This window comes from Dipodomys spectabilis, unplaced genomic scaffold (genome assembly GCF_019054845.1).
Source record: "Dipodomys spectabilis isolate Male_0828 unplaced genomic scaffold, ASM1905484v1 ptg000021l, whole genome shotgun sequence".
Lineage (NCBI taxonomy): Eukaryota > Metazoa > Chordata > Mammalia > Rodentia > Heteromyidae > Dipodomys > Dipodomys spectabilis.
In genome coordinates, this window is record NW_024870698.1 from 1,428,464 (window position 1) to 1,452,500 (window position 24,037).

A 24,037-nucleotide genomic window follows, 5' to 3' on the forward strand; every position below is an offset into this window, starting at 1 on the left:
CATATTGGGCACTAGAGATTTAACATATGAATTTAGGGTAGACAATTTAGTCCTGAGCACATGGACTAGATATTAAGTCGTTATTTTTATTACATCATGAGGAAAAGTGTCAGAGAAGGTAGGTTCTTAGTCCCAAAGGCACCGTGCTGTAAAAAGTAAATTCTTTTCACTTCTAAAAAGGGGAAACAACCATTCAGTGTGACCTTGGGACTGATTATGAAGATCAAAATTTTAAAAACAATGTGGAAGTATACTAAATATTATAGCGTATTAGGTGAATACATAGTAGCTAAGGTATAGGAAACTTTAGACAGGAGTTTGAATATATGCATTTGTCAGTGAGACTCTTTATCTCCAATAAACCACTAGAAAACCAGAAGTGGCGCTGTGGCTCAAGTGGTAGAGCACTTGCCTTGAGCTGAAGAGCACAGGGACAGCGCCCAGGCCCAGAATTCAAGACCCACGACCGACCAGGGAAAAAAAAATTCTGATTTGGAATATGGAGAGGTCTAACGTTAATACAAAGTTAATCATCCCTCCTTGGTTATAGGCAACTGGAATCTAGCACTGAACGTTGTTGCTAATGTTGGCAGCACTGGTAGACTCCAATATAGAGAAAGCTATCTCTAGCAGTGAGACGTGGATGGCCTGAAGGATAAGCAGCCGGAGAGGCCAGAGTGAGTCAAAAGTGAGAAGTCAAAACCAGCAGAGTCAGAGACTCTGTCCAGTCCTGTCTTCCATGAGTCCAATGAGCTCTGGAAAAGCAGAGGCAGGAGACAAGCCGCAGGGAGGGGGGAGAGCTGCACGGAATACAACACGGAGTATGGAACGGCAAACGTCCTGTGCGTCTGGGCTGCCCCTTCCTGCTACCAGCCTAGCTCCTTGCCTTGACCTTGGACTCTGTCACACTGCAGCTCCTACGTGCTTCCCAGTGTCTTCATGGTCAGGCTGCCTTCAGATACTGACGCTGTGGCCGTACCAGACATCATGCCCACGGGTGCCATCTCCCCGAAAAACAGCAGCCCAGATCCATCCTTTGCCTTCTAATTTGCTAACCCGACATTACAAATAGAGAAAGCATTTCATGGCATACACACTCGTTTCAAGTTAAATAGCATCTAATGTTAAAGTCTGCCCAGCCTGCTAGCCTAAAGCCTGTAATCTTAGCTACTTGGAAAAGTAGGGATTGGGTGATCTGGTTCAAGACCAGGCAAGTCAGAAAGGCTAAGAGATTCTGTCTGAGTCAATGGCTGGGTGTGGTAGCACATGCCTGTCACTCCAGCTACCGGGTAAGCACAGTGGCACACACCTAGTGGGTCACCCCCCCCAGGGACCAGGCAAGCACAGGTAGAGGGGCAGAAGCCTAGGCCAGCCAGGGTCAAAACAAGACCCAGACTTGGAAAGTATCAATGCTGGAGGCGTAGCTCAAGTGGTAGAGCCAGGTAGGGCCTGGAAAACACGAGGCCCTCCATTAATAACAATCATAATCATAATATACACATCCCTATGATTCCATCTTGTACCACAGCATATCTTCAGGGAATCACTGCCAAGTGTTACGTCATTTCTTCTGAACATAAATTTCTTCACTGCTAACATCTGCTTTCCTTTCATTCACATTAGTTTCTCTGATTAAAATACCATTTCAGAGCCAGTTTCTCAACATTATCTGAAAAGACAGTTGAGAATCCAGTGAAATTGGATATAAATGAAAGAGATCATTCATTTGAAGCATAGTGTTTTAAAAATAAATCACCAAAGCCTGGAAAGGCAGATCCAAGACACAAACGCCGTGATGTGCAATACCGTGATGTACAATATGGTGTGAGACAGCCTCAAGCACTGAGCCTCAAAGAGATATACATTGCAACCAACAGCAAAACACAGCGAGGGAACAGGGAATCACCCATCACTCAACACCTCTCCCTACTTAGATGATTAAGATACAGTACCAAGAAACATCCAGATTAAGATCACCTATTGTTCTAAGTTACAAAGAAAGGCATGACCAACCACATCTTCTCTAGTCAGAGCTTCCATTCAAAGCAGAAACCTTTCAGTACAATTTCTCCAGACTCCTCTTTCTCCATTTCTATTGGTCTCCAGTCCTCTTTGGAGCCCAGTCCATAAGCTAGCACACATGCCCACTCATCTATTTAAAAATGGCCTTATCAAGGTCACCGAGGAACCACACAGTCATCAAATTGAACAGTCAGTCAGAGCTTGTTCCTTACCTTCCCTGGCTTTCCACCATGTTTGATGTGCTGGACACTCCTTCCTGCTTCTTGACTTGCTCTGAGAAATCCACTCACCTGATTTTCCTTCTGCCGCAGTGACCGTACTTCTCTGTTGCTTTCTGCGGGTCTCCCTCACATCCCGAGAACTCTATGTTGGAGAGCCACAGGATCCAGACTTGGCCTTGCCGGGGAGAGAAAGAAATTTGCTCATTCTTCTTGTCACCTTAAAATCATTCAATTCTATCTAGACACTGACCAGTCCCAAATTTTTATCCCTAAATATACACCTGCCTACACAGAATTCACTTTTGCATAGCTAATGAGTCGTGTTTCAATAGTCTTAATCAGGTAACTTTACATGATGCAGTATCACCACAATCCGCTTTGGTCCATTTCCATGACCCCTAAAGTTCCTTTGTGCCCCTTTATCTCCACCCCAGATCCCAACACTATACAAACGATGACCTCTGTCTATCCCTATAAACAAGACTTGGTAAGACATGACATGTAAACAACATCATCTACACTGATTTTCATTTGGTTTCTTTCACTTACAGATTCACTGATTTTAATATATATCTGCATTTCATTCCCTTCCATTAGTGAAATGCATCCCATCCAATGCATATACCACCTTTTGTGTATTCGCCTATTGATGGACATTTGATTTCATTCACTGGGCATAACGAACTGCATCGTTGTGAGCACTTGCAGCCGCGTCTCTGTATAGATTTGCATTATTTCTTTTGAGAAGATTACTAGAGTTAGAAGCTCTAAGTCACAATGAGCCGTGGCAATCTCCCAAACATTCTGCTGGGCTGGCTTCAAATTCTGATTCCCAAAATCCCAGCCTTCTGAGTAGCTAGGATTACAGACCTGAACCACCAGCAATCTAATCATTTCAGTTTCTTAACTCAGAAGAGATAGTATTTAATAAAATACCACATCTTGTTTTTTGAAAGAATAATTCAAAAGATTATTCTAATAAATGTGTACTCGCAGCAACCATTTTGAATAAGCAGGAAAGCATGGCTGTTATTTTGAAAGGATAGGAGCCAATAAGAAAAAATTATTTTACATGCCGAAAGACATTGTTAATTTTAAAAAGGGATCTTCTGGGGAAGGAGAGGGCATGGGCACAATAGACAGTCAACCTGAGAAGGCTCCTGACACCCAGCCCAGAAGGTCCACTGCCACCTGGCATCTGTCACACACACAGATCCAGTGTGCACTCTGTATGTGGCGAGACCTTAGGAGCGGAAGAGGAAGCAGGTGTGAATCCCAAAGCCACACAGACATGCCCATGAATGCAGAATTTGACAAATGCAATTGATTAAGAAAAGCCTCACGACTCTAAGCATATGAGACAGGGATCAATGTTCTCACGATGAACTTTGAACCTCAACACACACTTGGGCTGCTAGCATACTTATGAGTATTCCAGGCTTCTGTGGATGAATTCAGCGATATGGCGAGAGGCATGATATAAGCAGTATTTTGTGTCTTTCAATCACAAGAAAGGAAGAAGCACGCCCCAAGAACTGGCCGCTTGGGATGATGGTCCGTGTTTGCGAACGCAATGCAGGCTCTGGGAATCTGTGGTGTTTGTCTCTCCTTCTCCTCTCTGCCAATCTTGTTCCATGTCCTCTCTTCTCCCATCCGTTAGCCTTTTTGTCTTAACTGCTGTGATGTACAATGTCTTGCAGCGTTTTCGCCCTGAGGAAGCAGTCTCTCCTTAGAACTTCAGCACGGTCCCTGGTCCCAGTGCTTCACCTTTATGCCCGACTGGGGCCCTCGAGCTCAGCGTTCTAGACAAGCACACATTCTTCCAGGCTGTAAACAAATCCCCGCTGAAACCTCCTTAGCCTGGCTTCCTTCTCCACCTGTTTCTCAGCATCTCCACACACCTGACAGCCCTCAACTGAGCCCTCAGACACCTCCACCACCTTCCTTCTCCAGACCAAAGCCTTTACACCTGAATGAGTTTAGAGCCTCACTCTGCTAAGCTGTACCAGCTTCTGATTCAGCAGGCCTGGAGCATAGCCTGAGATTTGTGTACCGAAGGTTTCTAGAAGCCATTGCTGCTGCTAAGTCTTCTGGGCCCTCTGTCTCCCAGTCTCCATAGCGTCCTTTAGTATTCTTCCTCATCATCTCCTACCAACCCTCCTTCCTCATGGCCTCACAGCAGAGCACGCTCGCTGAGGTTCCCGGCTTTCATCCATTCCACCCAACCATCCTATGCCTTCCACCCAGGCAGCTTCTGAAATGCTTCTGGCATCAACTCCCTCCGCTTCTGCGTTCTTCAAGACTTCCACACTGTTTGTAAAACATGGTCAGGACTTCTTACAGGGCATAAGCACCTCCTTGTCAGCACCTCCCAATTCTGCAATCTTTTCTCCTCCATCCCAATAGAGACTCACTACTCCATTGAAGGTAACATTCTGTCCACCCGAGGCTACTTGATGTCTACCTCATTGGGAGTGGGGAGAATCATCAGGGAGCATAGAACTAGCACTACCTACCAAGCCCTTCGCCTCCTACATGTGTGCTGGCCCTTGAAATTCAGTGACCCAGGGCCTCGGCGTCTTCATCTTCATTCTACCTGGTAGTGACAACACCTGATCCTCCCTTGTGAGGATGCCACCAAGTCTGATGGGGAAATGCATTGCATATATCTGCAATCCCCGGCACCCAACTGCTGCCCGATGGCCCAAGATATTGACATCTGTACTCAACACTTTCTGCGAAATATGTGTTGTCTCTAGTTTAAGGTTCTACTTGTAGGTCTGTACATAGTGTTTCTCTGGTTGAAGTAAAAGTTAAACTCTGGGACCCCCAACTCGCTCACCTGAGAAAGTGCTTACTAAGATCAACCCACAAAGGAGAGCCTCTTCCCAAGGCCATGGAGTTGCTATTTGTTTACCTTGAGAGCACAGGTGGCCTTCATTTTATTCTCAGTTTAAATCAAGATTGGTAGGCCCTGGCCAGATGGTTATCCTCCACACTCCATTCCAAAACAGCCGAGATATGTACTTATGACATAAAAAAAAAGAGCTGTCAGCATACTCGTGTTCACTTATTTGAGGCTCAGAATTGGCACAATTCCATTCTCTCATTTTGGCAAGTTTTATTTTCCCTTTGGAAAAATAAATGGTTAAAAGTAGCTGGACACCAATGGCAGTTCAAAGACATAAGAAAGTCCAGGCAGGATACTCCATGAGCATCTTCTCTCCAATTAACCACCAAAAACCCAGCAGTGGAGCTGTGGTTAAAATGGTAGAATGCAGGCTGGGAAGATGGCTCAGTGGTAGAGCGCTTGCCTTGCATGCCTGAGACCCTGGGTTCAATTCCTCAGCACTACATGAGCAAAAAGAAAAAAGCCGGAAGTGGCGCTGTGGCTCAAGTGGTAGAGCGCTAGCCTTGAGCTAAAGAGCTGAGGGACAGCACCCAGGCCCAGAGTTCAGGCCCCACGACCGGACCCCCCCCCCAAAAAAATGGTAGAATGCCAGCTTTGGGCCAAAAAGCTAAGGGGTGGGGTTGGAAGTATGGCTCAGGTGGTAGAAGGTCAGCCAGTGAGTGAAATTGTTTAGATTGTGAGTTTGAGTCCCGTCTCTGAACAACAACAAAAAAAAAAGCTAAGAGACAAGTGGCCAGGCTCTGAGTTCAAACCCTAGTAATAGGAAGAAAGGAAGGAAGGAAGGTAGAAAGAAAGAAAGAAAGAGAGAGGCAGAGAGAGAGAGAGAGAAAGAAAGAAAGAAAGAGAGAAAGGAAAGGAAGGAAGGTAGGAAGGGAGGGAGGGAGGAAGAAAGGAAAGGAGGGAAGGAGGGAGGGAAATCTAGGTTTAAACTAATTTTCCTTTTCCGTGTGTGTGTGTGTGTGTGTGTGTGTGTGTGTGTGTGTGTGTGTGTGTGTGTATGTGTGTGTGTGTTAGGATTGAAGTCAGGACTTTATAGTTGGTAGCTCTATTGAACTACATTCCTAGCTCTTAAACATTTAATTTTCTTTTCTTTCTTTTAAGGCTTACCTCCAATTCCTTCAGCTTCCAGAACAGGCTTTGCAGAATTTTCCATGAGAGAACGCATGCGGGAGAAGCTTCAGGCCGCCAGGGTAAGGGCAGCGGCATTAATGGCATGATTCGGGCTCACCGTAGTCTCGCAGGGTTTAGCCTGGCTTGCTTGCTACCCTGCAGACAGCACAGATGTGGACCTCCTTCCATTTCTCTGTCAAATTCTGAGTGTGAATACGGATTTTGCATTGATCAGGTGAAAGTGACAGATGAGAATGTCATTCTTCTCAATGATTTCCTCGGCTCTTAAAAAGAGACAGCACACATTTCTTACCAATTATGCTCGACTGAGACGGCAAGCGAGCCTTTGTAGCATTCCTGGAGTGATCTAGCAGTAATTTCCCTGTTTTGACTTTGCAGTCCAAGGCAGAAAGTGCGTTGTTGCAGGAAATACCTATCCCCAAACCCAGGCGCCTGCGAAGCCCCAGTTCCAGGGAGTTGGAGACGGAATTTGGCACCGAGGTGAGAAATGGAATCTCTTTCCTTTCACATGTGGTTTCTCTACTCTCTGGACCCATTTCTAGTCCTGTGCAAAGGGACAGAGGCAGAACCAAATTCTCTGTGTGGTTTTGTGGACTACAAGCAACCTTGTTCTCAGTATTTCAGAGAGTCCCCAGCACAGGGTAAGTGCTCTCAAGTATGAGCCATTGTCAGAGGCTGAAGTCCAAGAGAAAAGAACACGCTGGGAATGTTTGGCCCACAGGTCAAGTTCCCCCAAGTCAGCCACTGTTGGCAATCTTACATTTCCTCTCCCTTCATGCTCTGCAGCCTTGTAACATGTGAACAAATGTCAGTATCAAAGAAGCCTTATCGAACAACATAGTCACCACTAAATAGGATCACATTTTCTCTATGTGTATTCCCTGCTTTCTCCCATGAGACCCAACATCTGGTTCTTCACACAGCCTACCTACTGGCCAACTAACCACCCCAAAGCCAGCATTTACAGCCAAGTCTTTCCTGCCAGGGATGGCGTAGCTCTGATTACACAGCAGTGTGAATAAAAATCTGCTCTTCTGGAGTTGTTCTGTGGGGTGACAGACAGTAGAGGTATTGAATAGTTCAGCTCTTTAGTAGCCCAGACAAATAACACCTAACTCCAGCCTTAGATATGGGTTGCATAAAAATTTTAAGTATTTTGAGTTAGGCAATTTTTCTCTTTAAGAATATGGCACCAGGGGCTGGGAAGTGGTAGAGTGCTTGTCTTGCATGCATGAGGCCCTGGGTTCCATCTCTCAGCACCACATAAGCAGAAAAAGCCGGAAGTGGAGCCGAGGGTCAAGTGGCATAGTGCTAGCCTTGAGCTGAAGAGCTGAGGGACAGCGCCCAGGCCCAGAGTTCAGGCCCCACAACCGACAAAAAAAAAAAAAAAAAAGAATATGGCACCAAACACATAAGTAATGAAAGAATAAATAGATTGGACACCAAAGTTAAATTTTTCTGTGCCTTAGAGGATATCATCAAGAAAAACACACAAACCCAAAAACACAAGAAAGAGTGTTTATTTATAAATCAGGCAACTTGATTTGTATCAGAACTAGTATTGAGAATAAGTTTCACTGTAGCACCTGGCATGGTTATCACCCTTGTAATCTCAGTTTTTCAGGAGGTGGAGGTTGGAAGATCTCAGTCTAAGGCTGGCCAAGTGTATGACTTTATCTGAAAAACAAACCAGAGCAAAAAATGGGTGGGGGCAGATTCAAGTGGTAGAACACTTACCTATCAAGGCCCCGAGTTCAAATCCCAGTACTGCCCATAGATAGATAGATAGATAGATAGATAGATTAGATAGATAGATAGATAGACAGACAGACAGACAGACAGACAGACAGACAGACAGACAGACAGACAGATAGATAGATAGATAGATAGATAGATAGATAGATAGATAGATAGATGGATGTAGGCAGATGTTGATTAGTGGTTTGGAGATGAGGGTTAAAACTGATCTATTTTATAATTATACTGTAATAAATAAAAGTAATATGGCAACATTGCCCAGTTCAAGTTAGAAGTTCGTGGAAACTTCTTGGAAGATACAACCAATTTAAAGATGAGAAAAATTCTTAGCTGGATGTAAGCACATGTGATGTTAGGCACTCAATATTTGATTGTTGGATGAAACTGAAAGTAATTCCTTTAAGACCACACATACATTGTTCGTATATTTCTTTAAAAGTTAATTTATCTCTGAGTGCCTATAGCTCATGCCTGTAATCCTCGCTACTCAAGAAGTTGAGATGTGAGGGTCATCATTTGAAGGCAGTCCAGGAAAAGTCCATAAGACGCTTACCTCCCGTTAATCACCAAAAAGTCAGAAGTAAATCTGTGGCCCAAGTGGTAGAGTGCCAGATCTGAGCAAAAATGCTAAGAGACAGCAAGCACCCAGGCCATGGGTTCAAGCCAAATATTTGGATAAAAAGACAAAAATTTATTTAGCAAGTAATTTTAAGCATATTTAATGGCCTCAAATGTGCATAAGCTTTCTCCTTTAATTTTTTTAGGTTTTGACAAGCAGTATTATAAACTTTATCAATTCCTCATATATTGTGATAAAGCCATCAGTTCTGTGACAAAACACAGTCATGGAATTATCTTCTTTGTCAGACCAGTGTAGAAAAGATAGAAAGAAACAAAGATAAAGTAAAATAGCCAGAGCCGGGCGCTGGTGGCTCACGCCTGTAATCCTAGCTACTCAGGAGGCTGAGATCTGAGAATCGCGGTTCAAAGCCAGCCCGGGCAGGAAAGACCATGAGACTCCTATCTCCAATAAACCACTAGAAAACCGGAAGTGGCGCTGTAGCTCAAGTGGTAAAGCACTCGCCTTGAGCTGAAGAGCTGAGGGACAGTGCCCAGGCCCAGAGTTCAAGCCCCATGACCAACAAAAAAAAAAGTAAAATAGCCAATCTCCATATAGCCACTTACTTTTATTATTGTTATCATTACTATTATTTTAACCTATATTATTCTCAACTCTTATAGATTTGTCTGCCTGACCCTGTGTTTTATTGTCAGATCTCTGCAACCCATAGCTCTCTTAGGCAAAGCCAGAATTCTCTCCTTTCTCCAGGGTTCACCTCTTGCTTTGTTTCCCTCAGTGGAAACAATCCCATCTGCTATTGGGATTCTAAAGTGGACAGCTCTATGTCATGAGGGAGACTTGGCAGAATCTTGGAAAACTCTCCTGACCAACTGTAGCAACCCAATCTTTATTCTACACTAGATCTGCTCTTATTCTTTATTTACCCTTATACAATGGAATTCTCATCTGCTTCTTTCCTCCTCCTCCAAACAACATTTAAAATTCTGGGAACTCACCAAGACAAACAACCGAGTCCTTCACTTCACATTGCGTTGTGGATTGTAAGTAGGAGCAGAACTTCAACTTTCCTATAAGTGAGCTGGAAGCTAACTAGTTCCTAGGAACAAGACCAAATGAGAAAATAGACAAGTGTAGAATTTTACATCAATCTATACCATATAGTTTCTGTGCTTATTGTAGTCAATTATATCCTACCACATATTCCAGTCCTTGCTTTACTTGGGCCAGATTTTGGCTCATTTCACCTTAGCTGTACCAAGCACCCTTAGCTTTCATCCCAGGGTTTTGTCTGCTCTTCTGCAAGCCCTTTGATACTCACCGAGTCATTCTTATGAAAACACCAAACATACTCAGACTCTTAGAAGAACCAGAGGCTCAACACCCCCAGGGACCAGCCTTAATTACTTAAGGAACAAATCTCTCCCTTTTCTATGTTCTAAGGAGATAAAATTCCGAGACGCATTCTACATAGCCTTGAGATGACTTTCCTGTTTCAGTCACCAGCTTAACAATATTCTCTTGAATTGACTTTCAGGGCCGTTATCTTTTCCCCAGCCCACAACTCCTGTTTTTGGAATCAGTTCTCAAAATCAAGCTCAAAAAGCCCTTGCTTCAAGCTCTGATTTTCAAGTAGACTAAAATAAAACATTCACAATCACACTTATAGACACAGAAAGTAGACATGTAAGAGAAAAATCATGCCATAGTAAGAAGCACAAACTTGGTGCCAGGTAGACTATGTATATTTACATCAAACTTTAGGGGTAATTATTTAATAGATGGTTCAGAAGTTATCTTCTGTAAAATGGATAATCCTTGATCTACAGGATGAAATAACACTTGTTTTTATTCTTATGGGGGATATAGTTTTATATTTGTTTAGCTTTAAGAGAGACAAGGTTGAGAAAGATTCAGCAGCCTTCACCTTCAGGTGTAATTGAAGCTTGTATATATTTTACTCCTGTGAGTGAGAGGTATCAATGGTCAGAAGATATACATTAAACTCTCTTTCTTCTCTTTGCTTAACCAGCTTATCTGTTATTTTTCCCACTCATGTAGCCAGGTAAAGAGGTGCAAGGGACACAACAAGAAGATTCCCAGAGTTATTCAAGAGTAAAGTTCCGTGATCCTGTACGAAAGACCAAGTCTAAAACCCAGGTAAGAAGGACTGTGTAATGCCAGCTGCTAGGAAGTGGAGATCAGAACCGAGAGTGCAGGTTAGCCCAGCAAAAAGGTAGGGAGACTACATCTCAACCAGTAAGTTGGGCATGGTAGTTCACATTTGTGATCTCAGCTACTCAGGAGGCCATATGTAAGAAGACTGCAGACTGAGGCCAGGCTGGAAAGAATACAAGGCAAGATCCTAGCTGTAAGATAACCAAAGCAAAAAGGGCTGGGGGGAGGTGGTTAGCTCAAGAGGAAGACTGAATGCCTACTTAGCAAGTGCAAGGCCCCGAGTTCAAATTCTAACACCAAAAAATAAAAAATAAAATGAAGAAGAAAGGAAGATACCGATTCAAGAAAAATTAAAAAGAAAGGGTAACTTATTTTTTAAAAGTTAAAATTTATATTTCTAATGAAAATGATCCATTTTTTGCCACATGAAGAACCTTTTCTAAAGTTCTATGTGCTTATTACGTGTAAATAATTGCTGCTAGAGGTATTCATATTTTACACTTCCTACTGCCTATTGCTATTGTTAAAAGTCACCACTGGTAATCCAGCTAACCTTCGACAGAGACATCACAGTTAGAATGTAGTGTATGGCAGTGTTCGGGAGCTGGGAGTTGCTTGTTCTCTGCCAGCTCATTCTTTTGGATATAAGAAGCTCTTCTTTGCTTTCCTCTAGGCTCCGCCTGGCTTCCCTTCTGCAGAAGAGGCCTATAACTTCTTTACATTCAACTTTGATCCTGAACCAGAAGAACTAGAGGAAAAAAAACAAATAAAAGGTAGAGATGGAAATGACCAAGAGGAGGAGTCAGGGGAAGAGGAGCTGCCTGCCCAGGGAGTAAGTGCAACAGTATTTCATGTCCCCATGGTACAGAGGAGGGGGAAGACTCAGAATCAATGTAGACAGATTGTGTAGGGGTGGGCAGAAAAGTCTGTGAGATCCTTAACTCCCATTAATTAGTACAATGCTGGAAGTGGAGCTGCGGCTCAAGGTATAAGGTGCTAGCCCTGAGTCCAAAAGCTAAGGAACAGCACCCAGGTCCTGAGTTCAAGCCCCAGAACCAGCACAAGAATAAATAAACTACAAGCATAAATATAAATAAATAAATTCTGAACACCTGGAAGCCCTTCTCTGAGGTCTGCACTCTGCTCTGCCAGGTGCTTTTCAAATCTACTCAGTCAAGTGGATTTCGTCTTTCTGGGTGGGAGAGCACTGGGCAGCTTCTTCCCTCTGTCTCCCCTGCAGTTTTCTCTTGGTGAACTTTTGTTGGTCCCCAAAAGAGGAGGTGGGGCACAGGCAAGGGAGCTTATGCATTGCTAAGGGTAATCGCTCTGATTTTGTTTTTGTGCTTTTGGGGTTTTTTTTGTTGTTTTTTTTTCTTTTTGGGTGTTTTTGACATTTTACCGTCTTCAAGTTATGCTGAAAACCTGGTTTCCATGGAGATTTGCTTTTTGTTTCTTATTGGGTGGTCTAATTGGAGAAGAAACATCAGGAGGCAAGTAGCCAGGCTGCTCCCATTGTCTTCAGAAAAATGAAGTCTTTATAGGATCTTAAAAGATACTGCCTAAGAGGCCAGGCTTAAAAGTTAAGAAGGAGGAGAAGGGGGTGGGGGCAGGAGAAAGAGGGTGAGGAGAGGAAGGAAGGAGGAGGAGGAGAAAAAGAAAGGAGAGCAGTGGAAAGAAGAAAAAGAAGTTGGCTATCACCTGTAATCTCAGCACTGTGGGGAACTGAAGCAGGAGGGTCACAAGTTTGAGGCCAGCCTGAGCTACATAATGAGGCCCTGTATTTAAAAAAAAAAAAAAGAGGAAGAGGAAGTCATGAAAGAGGAGAAAATGTTGGGAAAACACTCAAGGGGAAGAGACATAACTACCAAATTATAACCACTGGGCATAAAATTTTTTCATGCATCATTTAATTTTATCCTCTCAAAGTCCTAAGCAGGAAGATTATTAATATCCCCATGTTACAGCAGAGGGTACTGAAGATCAGAAGGCTAAATTTTCTCAGCCCAGGCAGCACAAGGAAAAGCTGACACTCAAACCCAGGCCATCTGAGCTGAGCAAGGTCTCTGCAGCTGTCCACTCGCTGCCTTTGTCCTTGGGATGGTACTGAGTGGACATGAGACATAAGTAGGAGCTCAAGTTCTTTAAATAAGTGTTCACAGGTAAGCCTTCCGAAGGTGGTCAAGCTTGTTGAGATTTCAGTTGCTTTGTTTATCCCTTTCTGATTGCCGTATATTATAGCTACATAGAATAGTGAAAAACAACCAATGAAATCCACTTGCAAAATATGAAGAGTTTTATACTTTTTGTTTAAAAAAAAAAAGAAAAGGAAAAAAAAACCGGGTGGACCACTAACTAGTGGTTCAGAGATTACATTGCAAAGGAATCCTGCGCAGAAAAATTTATAAGACTCTAATTTTCAGTTAACCAGCAAAAAGCTGGAAGTGGAGCTGAGGCTCAAGTGGTACAACACCAGACCTGAGCAGAAGAAAAAAGAACAAAAAGCAACTCACAAGTAAGAGTGTGAAGCTCTGAGTTCAGTACCAGTACTAAAAACAAATTTTAAAATGTTGAATCAATTAGATTTAAAACTTGAGAAGCTTAATGAATTTAGTGCCAGTAATTATTTTTCTAGGCAAATAGAATCTAAGTGTAATTTTTTTTTTTTTTACTTTTTTTTTGGGTCTGGTCGTGGGACCTGAACTCTGGGCCTGGGCGCTGTCCCTCAGCTCTTCAGCTCAAGGCTAGCGCTCTACCACTTGAGCCACAGCACCACTTCCAGCTTTTTTCTTTTTGCTTATGTGGTACTGAGGAATCGAACCCAGGGCCTCAGGCATGCAAGGCAAGCACTCTATCACTAAGCCACTTTCCCAGCTCTAATCTAAGTGTAATTTTGCTTGTTGTTTTTCTTTTTTTGACATTACACAGGATGAAGAAGAGCTTCTAAGTGATCAGGGTGCTGAAGACTTCTTGTTGGGCTTAGACGGTGCAGTCCACGATTTTGTGGCTGTCAGACCTGCAGAGTATGAAAGTGCTCATGTTTGGCTACAGAAGGAAAAAGAAATCCTCTTTATCCCTGGTAGACAAACAGGTACTTCTGTGACTTTTTTTTCTTCTCTCTCTCAGTTTAGACATCTTCATTCTCTTTCTGATGAAATACAGTGATATATATGGATGCATTGATTCTTGTTTCTAATCTTACTTCACAATCAAGAAATACACTAAAGTGAGGCTCATGACTATAATCTCAGCTATTAGGGAGGCAAAGAACAGGAGGATTGAGACCCCCATTTCAACCACAGGCTAGAGGTGGTGGTTTACATTTGTAACCCTAGCTATGAAGCAGATACAGATAGGAGGATTACAATCTGAGGCTGGCCCCAATGCGCCCCCCCCCCCAAAAAAAAACACCCTAACTGAAAAATAACTTAAAAGTAAAAAGGGCTGAGAGCATGACTCAAGTGGTAGAGCGTGGGACTGGGGGATGCTAGGCCCCAGAACCGTACCTTCCCAAAAAAGAACATGGGAGAAAAGATCCATTCAGCAAAGACTTATTGGTAAAATAGCAAAAGCAGTGTTTGATGAAGCTCCTTCATCAAATCAGTGGCTCATTCCAGAGGCCAGGAGCACACGAGACTCTGAGATTCAGCTATGAGAAGATTCTCACTCTTGGGAAACAGGCCACGACTGTGGAGCTGGGACTGAGAAATGACCCTCCACTTACTACCACTGGTCCTGGTGTCCCTTGCTCTTTTCTTCTGAGAGTGGCAGGGGACAGCCATGTGGACTCACCAGGTCTGTTTGTTCACACATGTACTGCAGAGCGCCCTGCGGGGCTGACTTACTTTCTACTTCGGATTGGGAGAAGAAGGAAGAAAATGTGTACATCTTGATGGCATCTTGGGGCTGACTTACTTTCTACTTCCGGTTGGGAGAGGAAGGAAGGAAATGTGTACATCTTGATGGCATTTGGGGGAAGACTTACTTTCTACTTCCGGTTAGGAGGGGAAGGAAACAAGCATCTTGATGTGATTTGGGGGGGGGGGGGGGGTAAGAAGGATTTACCCTGCGGTATCTAGGATGACAAGGCTGAGCCACCAGCACCCAGCTCAGAGAGATTTTTTTCATTTACCAACTATGTCCTCAAATTCTCAGAGGCTGGGGAAATAAAAGCCACAATCACTTTGTACACAAGAGAGGAGCTCTAGAAGTGTCTAGCCTGAATTCATCCAGCCAAAGAAAAAGCCAGAGTGAAAGCATTCACCTTTTGGAATATTACCACATTCTTGTTCTTCCCTGTAAGCCATGCCGAGAAGAGTAAGCATGTGGCAATTTCTGAATTGTTTTAGACCTGTGATTCTCCAACATGCTATTGCAAATGAAAGCATTTACCCTCTTGGCTCTGCTCCTAGAAGCTAATTTGGAAAATGGGAAGTGTCTAAGAACCCTAATGAACTCTCAGATGGATGTTTTAACTCACCAAATGGCAGTCTGCAGGTTGAGGTTGGCCCTGACGTTTGTTGTATTTATTTGTGAACTCTCTAGTGCCGACCTATAAAAAGCTTCCTGACAATGTGCAGCCCAGATACCTGGAAGACGAAGGCCTTTACATCGGAGCCAGACCGGAAGTGGCCCGCACCAATCAGAACATCATGGAGAACAGACTGCTGAGGCAAGAACCAGTGAGTGGGGACCTGCCCCTCCCCCGGTGGAGCCCAGCTCTGGACAGTTGCTTCCACACACCCCTTTCCTCTTGAGTCATCCACAGAAAGCTTATACTCAATCTTATACTCAATCTCCCAGTACACCTAGTGACTCTCAAAGAAATCTACCTCTCAGCCTCTCAAAACTCATCTCCCGCTACCTAGAACTTGGTCTCTGCTAAATCAGATATGGGCCACCCTTTCTCAGTTCACAAAATGTGTGTGTGTGTGGTACTGGGGCTTAAACTCAGGGCCTCATCCTCTTGTTTGGCTTTTTACTTTTTTTTTTGGCTCAAGGCTGGTGCTCTACTACTTGACTCACATTTCTATTTCTGGCTTTTTGCTGGTTAAGTAGAGGTAAGAGTCTCACAGATTTGTCTTCCAGGCTGACTTTGAACTATGATCCTCAGATCTCAGCCTCTTGAGTAGCTCAGAATGACAGGTGTGAGCCACCAGTGCCTGGCTCACATAACCTTTAACCTATTCTGGGGATTAGGGACTTTGTGTTGAACTCATCTTGGAGGCATTGGTGAAGTTCAATTTCCACTGGAAACAGAAGCATTTCAAGTTCTTTTGGGAGAGGAGGAGGTATATATAAAATGTGTCATCAAGGCAGAAATTTCTGACAAGTGTTATTGGTTTTGTACACCACTTCATATTCCAAGGAAGAAATACAGCTCTCTGATGCTTAATCCACAGGAGAGGAAGTGGTTTGGAGATGATGGCCGGATCCTGGCCCTGCCCAGTCCCATCAAGCCATTTCCCTCGCGGCCCCCACTGTTCACCCCAGCACAATGCATCAAGGCAGAACTTGAAACACTATATAAAAAGGTATGATCACCATCCCCCCTCCATTTTAATCCAGTTTAACACGTGAATTTGAAATTGTTTGGTTTATTAAGTGGCTTGGGGTGAGCAATTTCGAACATTCTCCCTTGAGGGGTATTTTCGTTTTTTGTTTTTTAATACCTCACCATCATGCACATAAAGAACAAAGAGCAGGTATGTACAAGTGAGTCCCTCTGCTCACCTAATCCTTTCTGTAAGAAATGAATTCATTTCCTAGCCAAGAATGACTATTTGCATAAAGGGCACAACTTTAGCCGGGCACTAGTTGGCTCACGCCTATAATTCTAGCTACTCAGAAGGCTGAGATCTGAGGATCACAGTTCAAAGCCGGCCCAGGCAGGAAAGTCCGTGAGACTCTAACTACCAATAAACCATTCAGAAAACTGGAAGTGGTGCTGTCGCTCAAAGCTAACAGCTTTGAGCTGAAGAGCTCAGGGACAGTGCCCAGGCTCAGAGTTCAAGCCCCATGACTAACAACAACAACAAAAAAGAACATAACTTTACTTGCATATACAGGCTAGCGTGGCACTTATTTTCACCCTGCTTCTTTTGCTTCTCTCTTTTCAGTCATCATAAATTTGCTGTATCTTTATGCCCTCACTGGAGATTTGTTACCCTTACAAATCCTCTTTCTTCTTCTCTCTCTCTCTCTGTCTCTGTGTCTCTTTCTCTCTGTGTCTGTGTGATTTGGGGGTTTAAACTCAGCTCATGCTCTCATTTAGCCAGCTCTGTCTGATGCTGAAATCTACCTGTTTATGTTTTTCTTTTTTTAAAAATGCTTTAAATCCATTCATCCTATATTTTGCATCCTATGTCAGAACAGACTTTCCACCATCATGTGTTTGACATGATGTAGGAGTAGAGAAAGAAAGAAAAGGTAAGAGTTTGTTTTGTTCATAAATTGTTAGCTCATCTCTTTCTCTCACTTTATAAGCTGAGAGTAACTTAGGACCAGAACTGGGTTCTATTCCTCTTCTTAACTATAGCATTTAGCAGTTTCTCTATATGTTAAAAAAAAAAAATCCCAGAGCTGGGCACCTGTGGTTTAGGCCTGTAATACTAGCTACTCAAAAGGCTGAGATCTGAAGGTTGCAGTTCGAAGCCAGTCCAGGCAGGAAAGTCTGTGGGACTATTTTATCTCCAATAAACCACCAAAAGGCCAGAGATGGAGCTGTGGTTCAAGCGGTAGAGCACTTGCCTTGAGCCAAAAAGTTCAAGAACAGCACCCTGGGTTCAAGCCTCATGACCAGTACACAAAAAAGTGAATATTCTGCTGTTTCTAAATTAAGAAAAGAACATTAAAGAGAGAATACAAAAAAAAGAGATTGAATACCATGCAGAGAAAAAAAAGTTAAGGTCCAAATTTAACACATAGAAATTTAACATATTTTTTAAAAGGACTATTCCAAATCTAAAAAACTAAAAATACAAAATGGGCCATTGTAAGGTAAAGCACAAAAGAACATTGAGTTTGCACAATCAACAATCCCAAGTACAGCTAGCTTTGTTGAAAACCAGCTTCAGCTGTCTTTTTCTTCCTTATTCCTTCCTTCCCATTTTATCCTTTTCATCTTTAACTAAACTTTCACTATGTATTTACTTGTGTTAAATTCTAGAAATACAAAGCCAAGTGCGGCTGGCACACACTTGTAATCCCAGCCACTCAGAGGCCGAGACTGAGAATTGTGGTTTAAAGCCAGGCTGGCTAGGAAAGTCTGTGATACACTTTTCCCCAATAAACTACTAGAAAGCCAGAAGTGAAGCTATGGTTCAAGAGGTAGAGCACTAGCCCTGAGCAAAACAGCTCAGGGATAGCACCTAGACCCTGAGTTCAAGTCCCAGGACTGGCGCTCGCGCGCGCGCGCGCACACACACACACACACACACACACACACACACACACACACACACATCTAGGACTAGAGAGATGGAACATTTAAACTTGGCCTTAGCCTTGGGGAGGCTTTGTACCTCTTGGGAGGAGACAGAAATGGAGCTGAGCTTAAGCCTCTAAGACAGAGACGGGAACAGGCAGTAATGCAGATTTGAGGAAGGAGACATAGCAGGTAACATTCCAGGAACATAAAAGCATTCCATGGTGTGGTTGCTCAGTCACACCAAGTTGAATGCAAGATGGAACTTGAGAGCCACACCCTACTGAGCTCACAACTGGAAAACCCCAAGGAAAGAGGGAAGGCGAGGCAAGAACTAGCAGGCCCAAGCAACCAGACAGTGACATTCCACTAGAGATAGTGGTACACTTCTTTGTAAGGTGGAAAGTTTCTAATTAATCTAGGTTCTCTAGGTGGTCATAAACACATAGATGCTACATGAAGACTGAAAGCTTCAAGCCAGGTGCTAGTGGGTTATGCCTGTAATCCTAGCTTTTCAGAAGGCTGAGATTCATAGGAGAGTGATTTGAGGCTATCTGGGACAGAGAAATCTGAAGAGATTCCATCTCCAAGGTAACCAGTAAAAATCAGGCTGGAGGTATGGCTCAAGTGGTAGAGCACAAGCTGGCAAGCAAGCCCTACATAAGCACAAGACCTTGAGTTCAAAGCCCAGTACCTGCAACTGCTAATACCAATGCAGCTTCTAATGGAATACTTTTATCTGAATGAAAGAGGAAAAAATAGGCCACCATGATAGAGCCTCATGTATAAGAATACCAGTGATCAGAACTCATGTCTGAAAGGCTACATGGGCTCCCATAGGACATGAAAGAGCAGTGGAACATGATCCATAAGGGACATCGGGGAGAAACTGTTGCTATTGTTTTTGTTCTGTTGCTATTGTTTTGTTATCAATGTATGAAAAAGGAAGTTGTATTAGCCAGCTATTTGTTGCTGTGACAAAATGCTTGAGTGAAACAATGTAGAAGGAGGAAGATTGATTTGGGCTTGTGGTTTTGGAAGTGTGAGACCTTGGTTGCTTGGGCCCATTCCTGTGGGCACCTGCAGTGAGGCAGAGCATCATGGAAGGCCTCTCACCTTGTGGTGGCTAGGAAGGACAGACAGACAGATGAGACACCATGAACAAGATAGGCCCTTCAAAGGTATGCCCACAGTGACCTCTTCTAACCAGGCTCCACTAATGGGGTAGGTAGGAGATGGACTAGCCTCATTCAAACTCATCAGTGAGTTAACCCATTGATGACAGTGCCCTCATGATCTAGTCACTTGTCAAAAACTGTCACCAACTGAGGTCCAAACTTTCAACATGCTGTGTCTAGAAGTGTTTATAACTTCTACGTGACCTTATCACTTGCACATAAAACATTGATACCACACAATTTCATAGTACAGTTTTCAGCTCATCTCTGCAAAAGAGAAGGAAAGATAGAGTGATTGGTTTTGTTCCAGCACATTCTGACTATAGTCCATATCTACAGCCAGGAGAGAAAACACAAATATGCAATCAGAGTTTGCTCCCTCTTCCCCTTCAAGCTCTCAGCCTCAGTCAGCTGTGGGGTTGATGAAGAATACCTTGAAGACTTTATTTTTAAAAATCAGAGATTCATCTGACACTACACCCAACAGTCCATTGCACTTTCCATTGCTTTACTGTATGCATTGAGCCCAGCTTCTCTCCACCCTGCTTCCTGTTATTTTGCATAATGCTGAGTATCAGCAGGAAATACCATTAAGAAAAAGTCTCTTGCTGCTGTCTACCAAACACAAACTTCACATATTTTTTAATGCTTATGTTCTATCAATGGGAGTATATCTATGATCATTCAGACTAGAATCTATGATTCTCACATTTCAAAATGATCAACATCTCCAGCTACAAAACCCAAGACCAAACAGGATAGTCTTCATGAAAAAAAAAAAAAAAAGATTAGAACCATGACCTGCAAGAGTAATAAAGTCTAAAAGACATAAGAAAGTGAGACTGAAATGATTTCTTCTCTAAAGCCTATTCCTTTGTGTTCAAAAAAGAGCTGGAGTCTGGGTACCACTAGCTCACACCTGTGACTCTCGCTACTCAAGGGGCTGAGATCTGAGGGCTGTGGTTCAAAATCAACTGAGGCAGAAAAGTCCTGAGACTCTTATCTCCAATTAGCCACCAAAAGAAGCTGGAAGTGAAGTTGTAGCTCAAGTGGGAGCTTTTCTTTGGGCAAAAAAAAAAGGGACAGAGCTGAGGCCCTGAGTTCAAACCCCAGTACCTGCACAGAAACAAAAACAAAAGACCTAGATCCTCTACACTGGTAATCAAGCATGTTGTACATGACAATACAGAAGACAAGGTATTTTGCGTCTGACTGCCTTTCCTTTGGAAACTAGCACAGCACTATCTGGTAAGTGTTTATGTTCCTCCCATTCTTTCTCTGGCAGGCAGTGAAATATGTCCACAGTAGTCAGCATATGATTGGCTCTGGAGACCCTCCTGGAAATTTCCAACTGGACATTGACATTTCTGGGCTCATCTTCACTCACCATCCTTGTTTTAGCCGAGAACATGTTTTGGCATCCAAGCTGGCACAGTTATACGACCAGTACCTTGCAAGGCACCAGAGAAACAAGGCAAAATTTCTTACTGATAAGGTACTTGTGACTTCTACACTTCTTGTTGATGGAACTGATGCATTGATTTGCTCCTAGAAGCAAACAATGTTTCCGCTTCTCTTTTCCTAGGTTAATTCTGTCAAGGGTGGGTGAGACATTGCCTTATGTAAAAGCAAAAGGAAGAATACCAATCATTTGCATTTAATAAGACCAAATCTTCCTTAAAGAGGAAGACTTCTGCTTAGTGCCCATTCTCATGCCTGTAATTCTAGCTACTCAGGAGGCTGGGATCTGAGGATCATGGTTGGAAGTCATCCTGGGCAGGAAAGTCTGTGAGACTCTGAAATATATATATGTATATATATGTAGATAGAAATATATATATGTATATATATATATATACACACACACACATATATATAAAGTAGGTACCGGATGGAAGACATAGGACCATTATTTGCTGAAGTGATCTCAGATCCTGAGACTACTGGTGGCCTACAAAAGAATCTCAGTGTCCTTAGAGATTGTCACTTTCTGTGTATTTGCCCATACTGTTAGCACCTAAGCCCAACCCAGCTGCTTCAACTCCTGGTGAGAACAATGTCTGTATTTGGATTTATTTCCAATGTGACACCCTCCCATTGACTTTTCATGGGTAGTTTGGACTGTAGACAATTTCCATCTTATGCTTTGACTTTAAAACCTTCATGCCCAATAAGACCTCACAATACTTCCTGTTAAGAGACTATACTTGGATGAATGTCAACATTTTAGAAAAATACCATCAGGTATCCAGAAGCCAAAAAGGCGTGCTGTTAGCTTCAAACATAAATGTATATCTGAGATACTCACAGAGAAGTAATATTAATTATCTAGACTACAGAAGGAGGATGGACAAATATTGCTCCTTATTATCCCAGACAGATGGAACAGTTAATTGTTTGGCAGAGTTTATTTCGGTAAAAGTTTAGATAAGGGTGGATGCCTACTATCGATTTATATAGTGCACACACCATTTTCCCCAGTTCTATCTAGACCATTGCTTAGAGGATAGAATTTCTAATACAAAACTTACACTCCTATTTTGTCAAGCTCCAAGCTCTGAGAAATGCTGTTCAGACTGGCCTCGATCCAGAAAAGCTCCATCAGCCACTTGATACAACCCAAAAAACCATCAATGAATATAAATCTGAAATTCGGTGAGTAAAGTCCATCTCTAGAATGACTGTTTTTCTTTTCCTGTTACATTGGAAGGTTATTGTTTTTGGTTTTGGTTTTTTTGTTGTTGTTGTTTTTTGTTTCTGAATGCCCTGGATACATGTGAGATTATGCCAAATTAAAACAGATAGAAGCATCATGTTCACACAGTGTGGAGTCTAAAACTAAGAAGAAGCTGCTGGTGGCTCATGCCTATAATGCTAGTAACTCAGGAGCCTGAGATCTGAGGATCATGGTTTGAAGCCAGTCTGGGAAAGAAAGTCCATGAGACGTTTATGTCTAATAAAGTACAATAAATAAATAGCCAGAAGTGGAGCTGTGGTTCAAGTGGTAGAGTTTTAACCTTCAGTAAAAGAATCTCAGGAACAGCACCTAGACCCTGAGCTCAAAGTCTCAGAACTGGAAAAAGAAAGAGAAGAGAAGAATATCCAGGTGTCACATCCTTCTCATTCTATGATTTGATTACAAATCCTGAAGAACACCTCAGACAGCTCTTACTTGTTCTGGGACACAGAGGTATGGCGTGGAAAGACAGAAAAAGTACATGCCAGGTTCTATTATAGAATGGAAGAAATCTTCAAATGTTTTCTAACACTTTATTTTTTTTAAACCTCAAGAAAACAAGACAAACTACCAGGTGTCAACATATTATTTTTACTTTCCTGTCTCTTTGAATTATTTATAACTTAAAAATTCAAAAATTAAAACTGATTATTAGTCATATATAAAATGTTAAAATTATGTAAAGTACCCTCCTTAATAGAAAGCCCTGTTTATATTTTTTCTAGTTATAGACTGTGTGTACACACACACAGACTTACACACTCACATAGATGTGCTCGTGTACAACCATTTTATAATTTTAAGGAATCATGTTGTATATACCATTCTGCAACTTGCTTTTTTATGTAGAAAGCATCTTAGACTTTTTTCCTCTTAGAATATGTCTGAGTCTAGCCAGGATGTGGATTTTTTTTTCTTCTATGTGCCATTTAGATATTTGTAAGATCATCCACAGACCATACAAATCATCAGGTTAGGCGATGGCTGAGGGCAGCAGATGAGAAACACACCAGAGGCATATGAGAAAAATATATTTTTGTCCAATCAGGTGCCAAATGTCAGGCCTTATATGGCCTGTGAGCCAGGCCAATATTTCCCACCCCTATCATTTATCATATAGCTTTATCATAGCTATATACTCTCAAGTAGACCGCTAGTTACTATATTATTCCTATATTATTTAAATTGTGTTATAATTATAATTCCTGCATCTATGTATTTCTGTGTAAGTATTGCCACAGAGCAAGTCCTTAGAACAGAAAATAATCAAGAGTTTTAGTGTATAGTTTTTTTTCTTATAATCTAAACATGAGTTGGAAATTCTTTTCCAAAGTGGAAATTAATGAAGGTAAAAGAATACATTTTATTTTTATGATAATTTTTAAAAGGAGGTAGAGAAATCTATTTTTGAAATAGTTAAAATTTGTATCAAAAATCCTGACTGTGTTATGTTCTCAGTAAAGTGATTTTACATTGCAGGTTGTTATTTTCTATGTTCTCAGTGAAATCATTTTATATGGCAGGTTGGTATTTTTCTAACCAGCTACTCAAGTTTTTCTCCTGTTTTGATTTTTGTTTTAGTGCCAGTACTGAGGCCTGAACTCGGTGCCCAGGCACTGTCCCTTAGCTTTCTTTCACTCAGGGCTGGTACTCTACCACTTGAGCCACAGCTCTACTTTCCACTTTCGTTGCTGTTGCTGTTTTGTCATTGCTGTTTATTGGAGTTAAGAGTCTTAGGGCTTTCTTGCCCAGGCTGGCTTTAAACCACTATTCTCTGATCTCAGCCTCCTGAGAGGCTAGGAGGAATGAGCCACTAGGGCCTATTTTCAAGTACTTTATTATTTTATTCGTTTCTCTTTCATTGGTGGTAGTGGTGGTGGTGGTGGTGGTGAGGCTTG

The 24,037-nt window shown here is 42.4% G+C and overlaps 1 protein-coding gene across 1 annotated transcript in view; it reads left to right on the forward strand.

The window, feature by feature from the left end:
• The window catches only part of Cc2d2a (coiled-coil and C2 domain containing 2A), an 80,916-nt gene that overhangs the window by 12,505 nt on the left and 44,374 nt on the right, over positions 1-24,037 (forward strand). Inside the window, exons 5-13 of the mRNA XM_042674812.1 lie at positions 6,256-6,344; positions 6,664-6,765; positions 10,685-10,783; positions 11,475-11,633; positions 13,727-13,889; positions 15,344-15,480; positions 16,201-16,332; positions 20,688-20,897; positions 21,951-22,057. Coding sequence (XP_042530746.1) covers positions 6,256-6,344; positions 6,664-6,765; positions 10,685-10,783; positions 11,475-11,633; positions 13,727-13,889; positions 15,344-15,480; positions 16,201-16,332; positions 20,688-20,897; positions 21,951-22,057 — 1,198 coding nt within the window. The remainder of the gene's footprint in view (positions 1-6,255; positions 6,345-6,663; positions 6,766-10,684; positions 10,784-11,474; positions 11,634-13,726; positions 13,890-15,343; positions 15,481-16,200; positions 16,333-20,687; positions 20,898-21,950; positions 22,058-24,037) is intronic.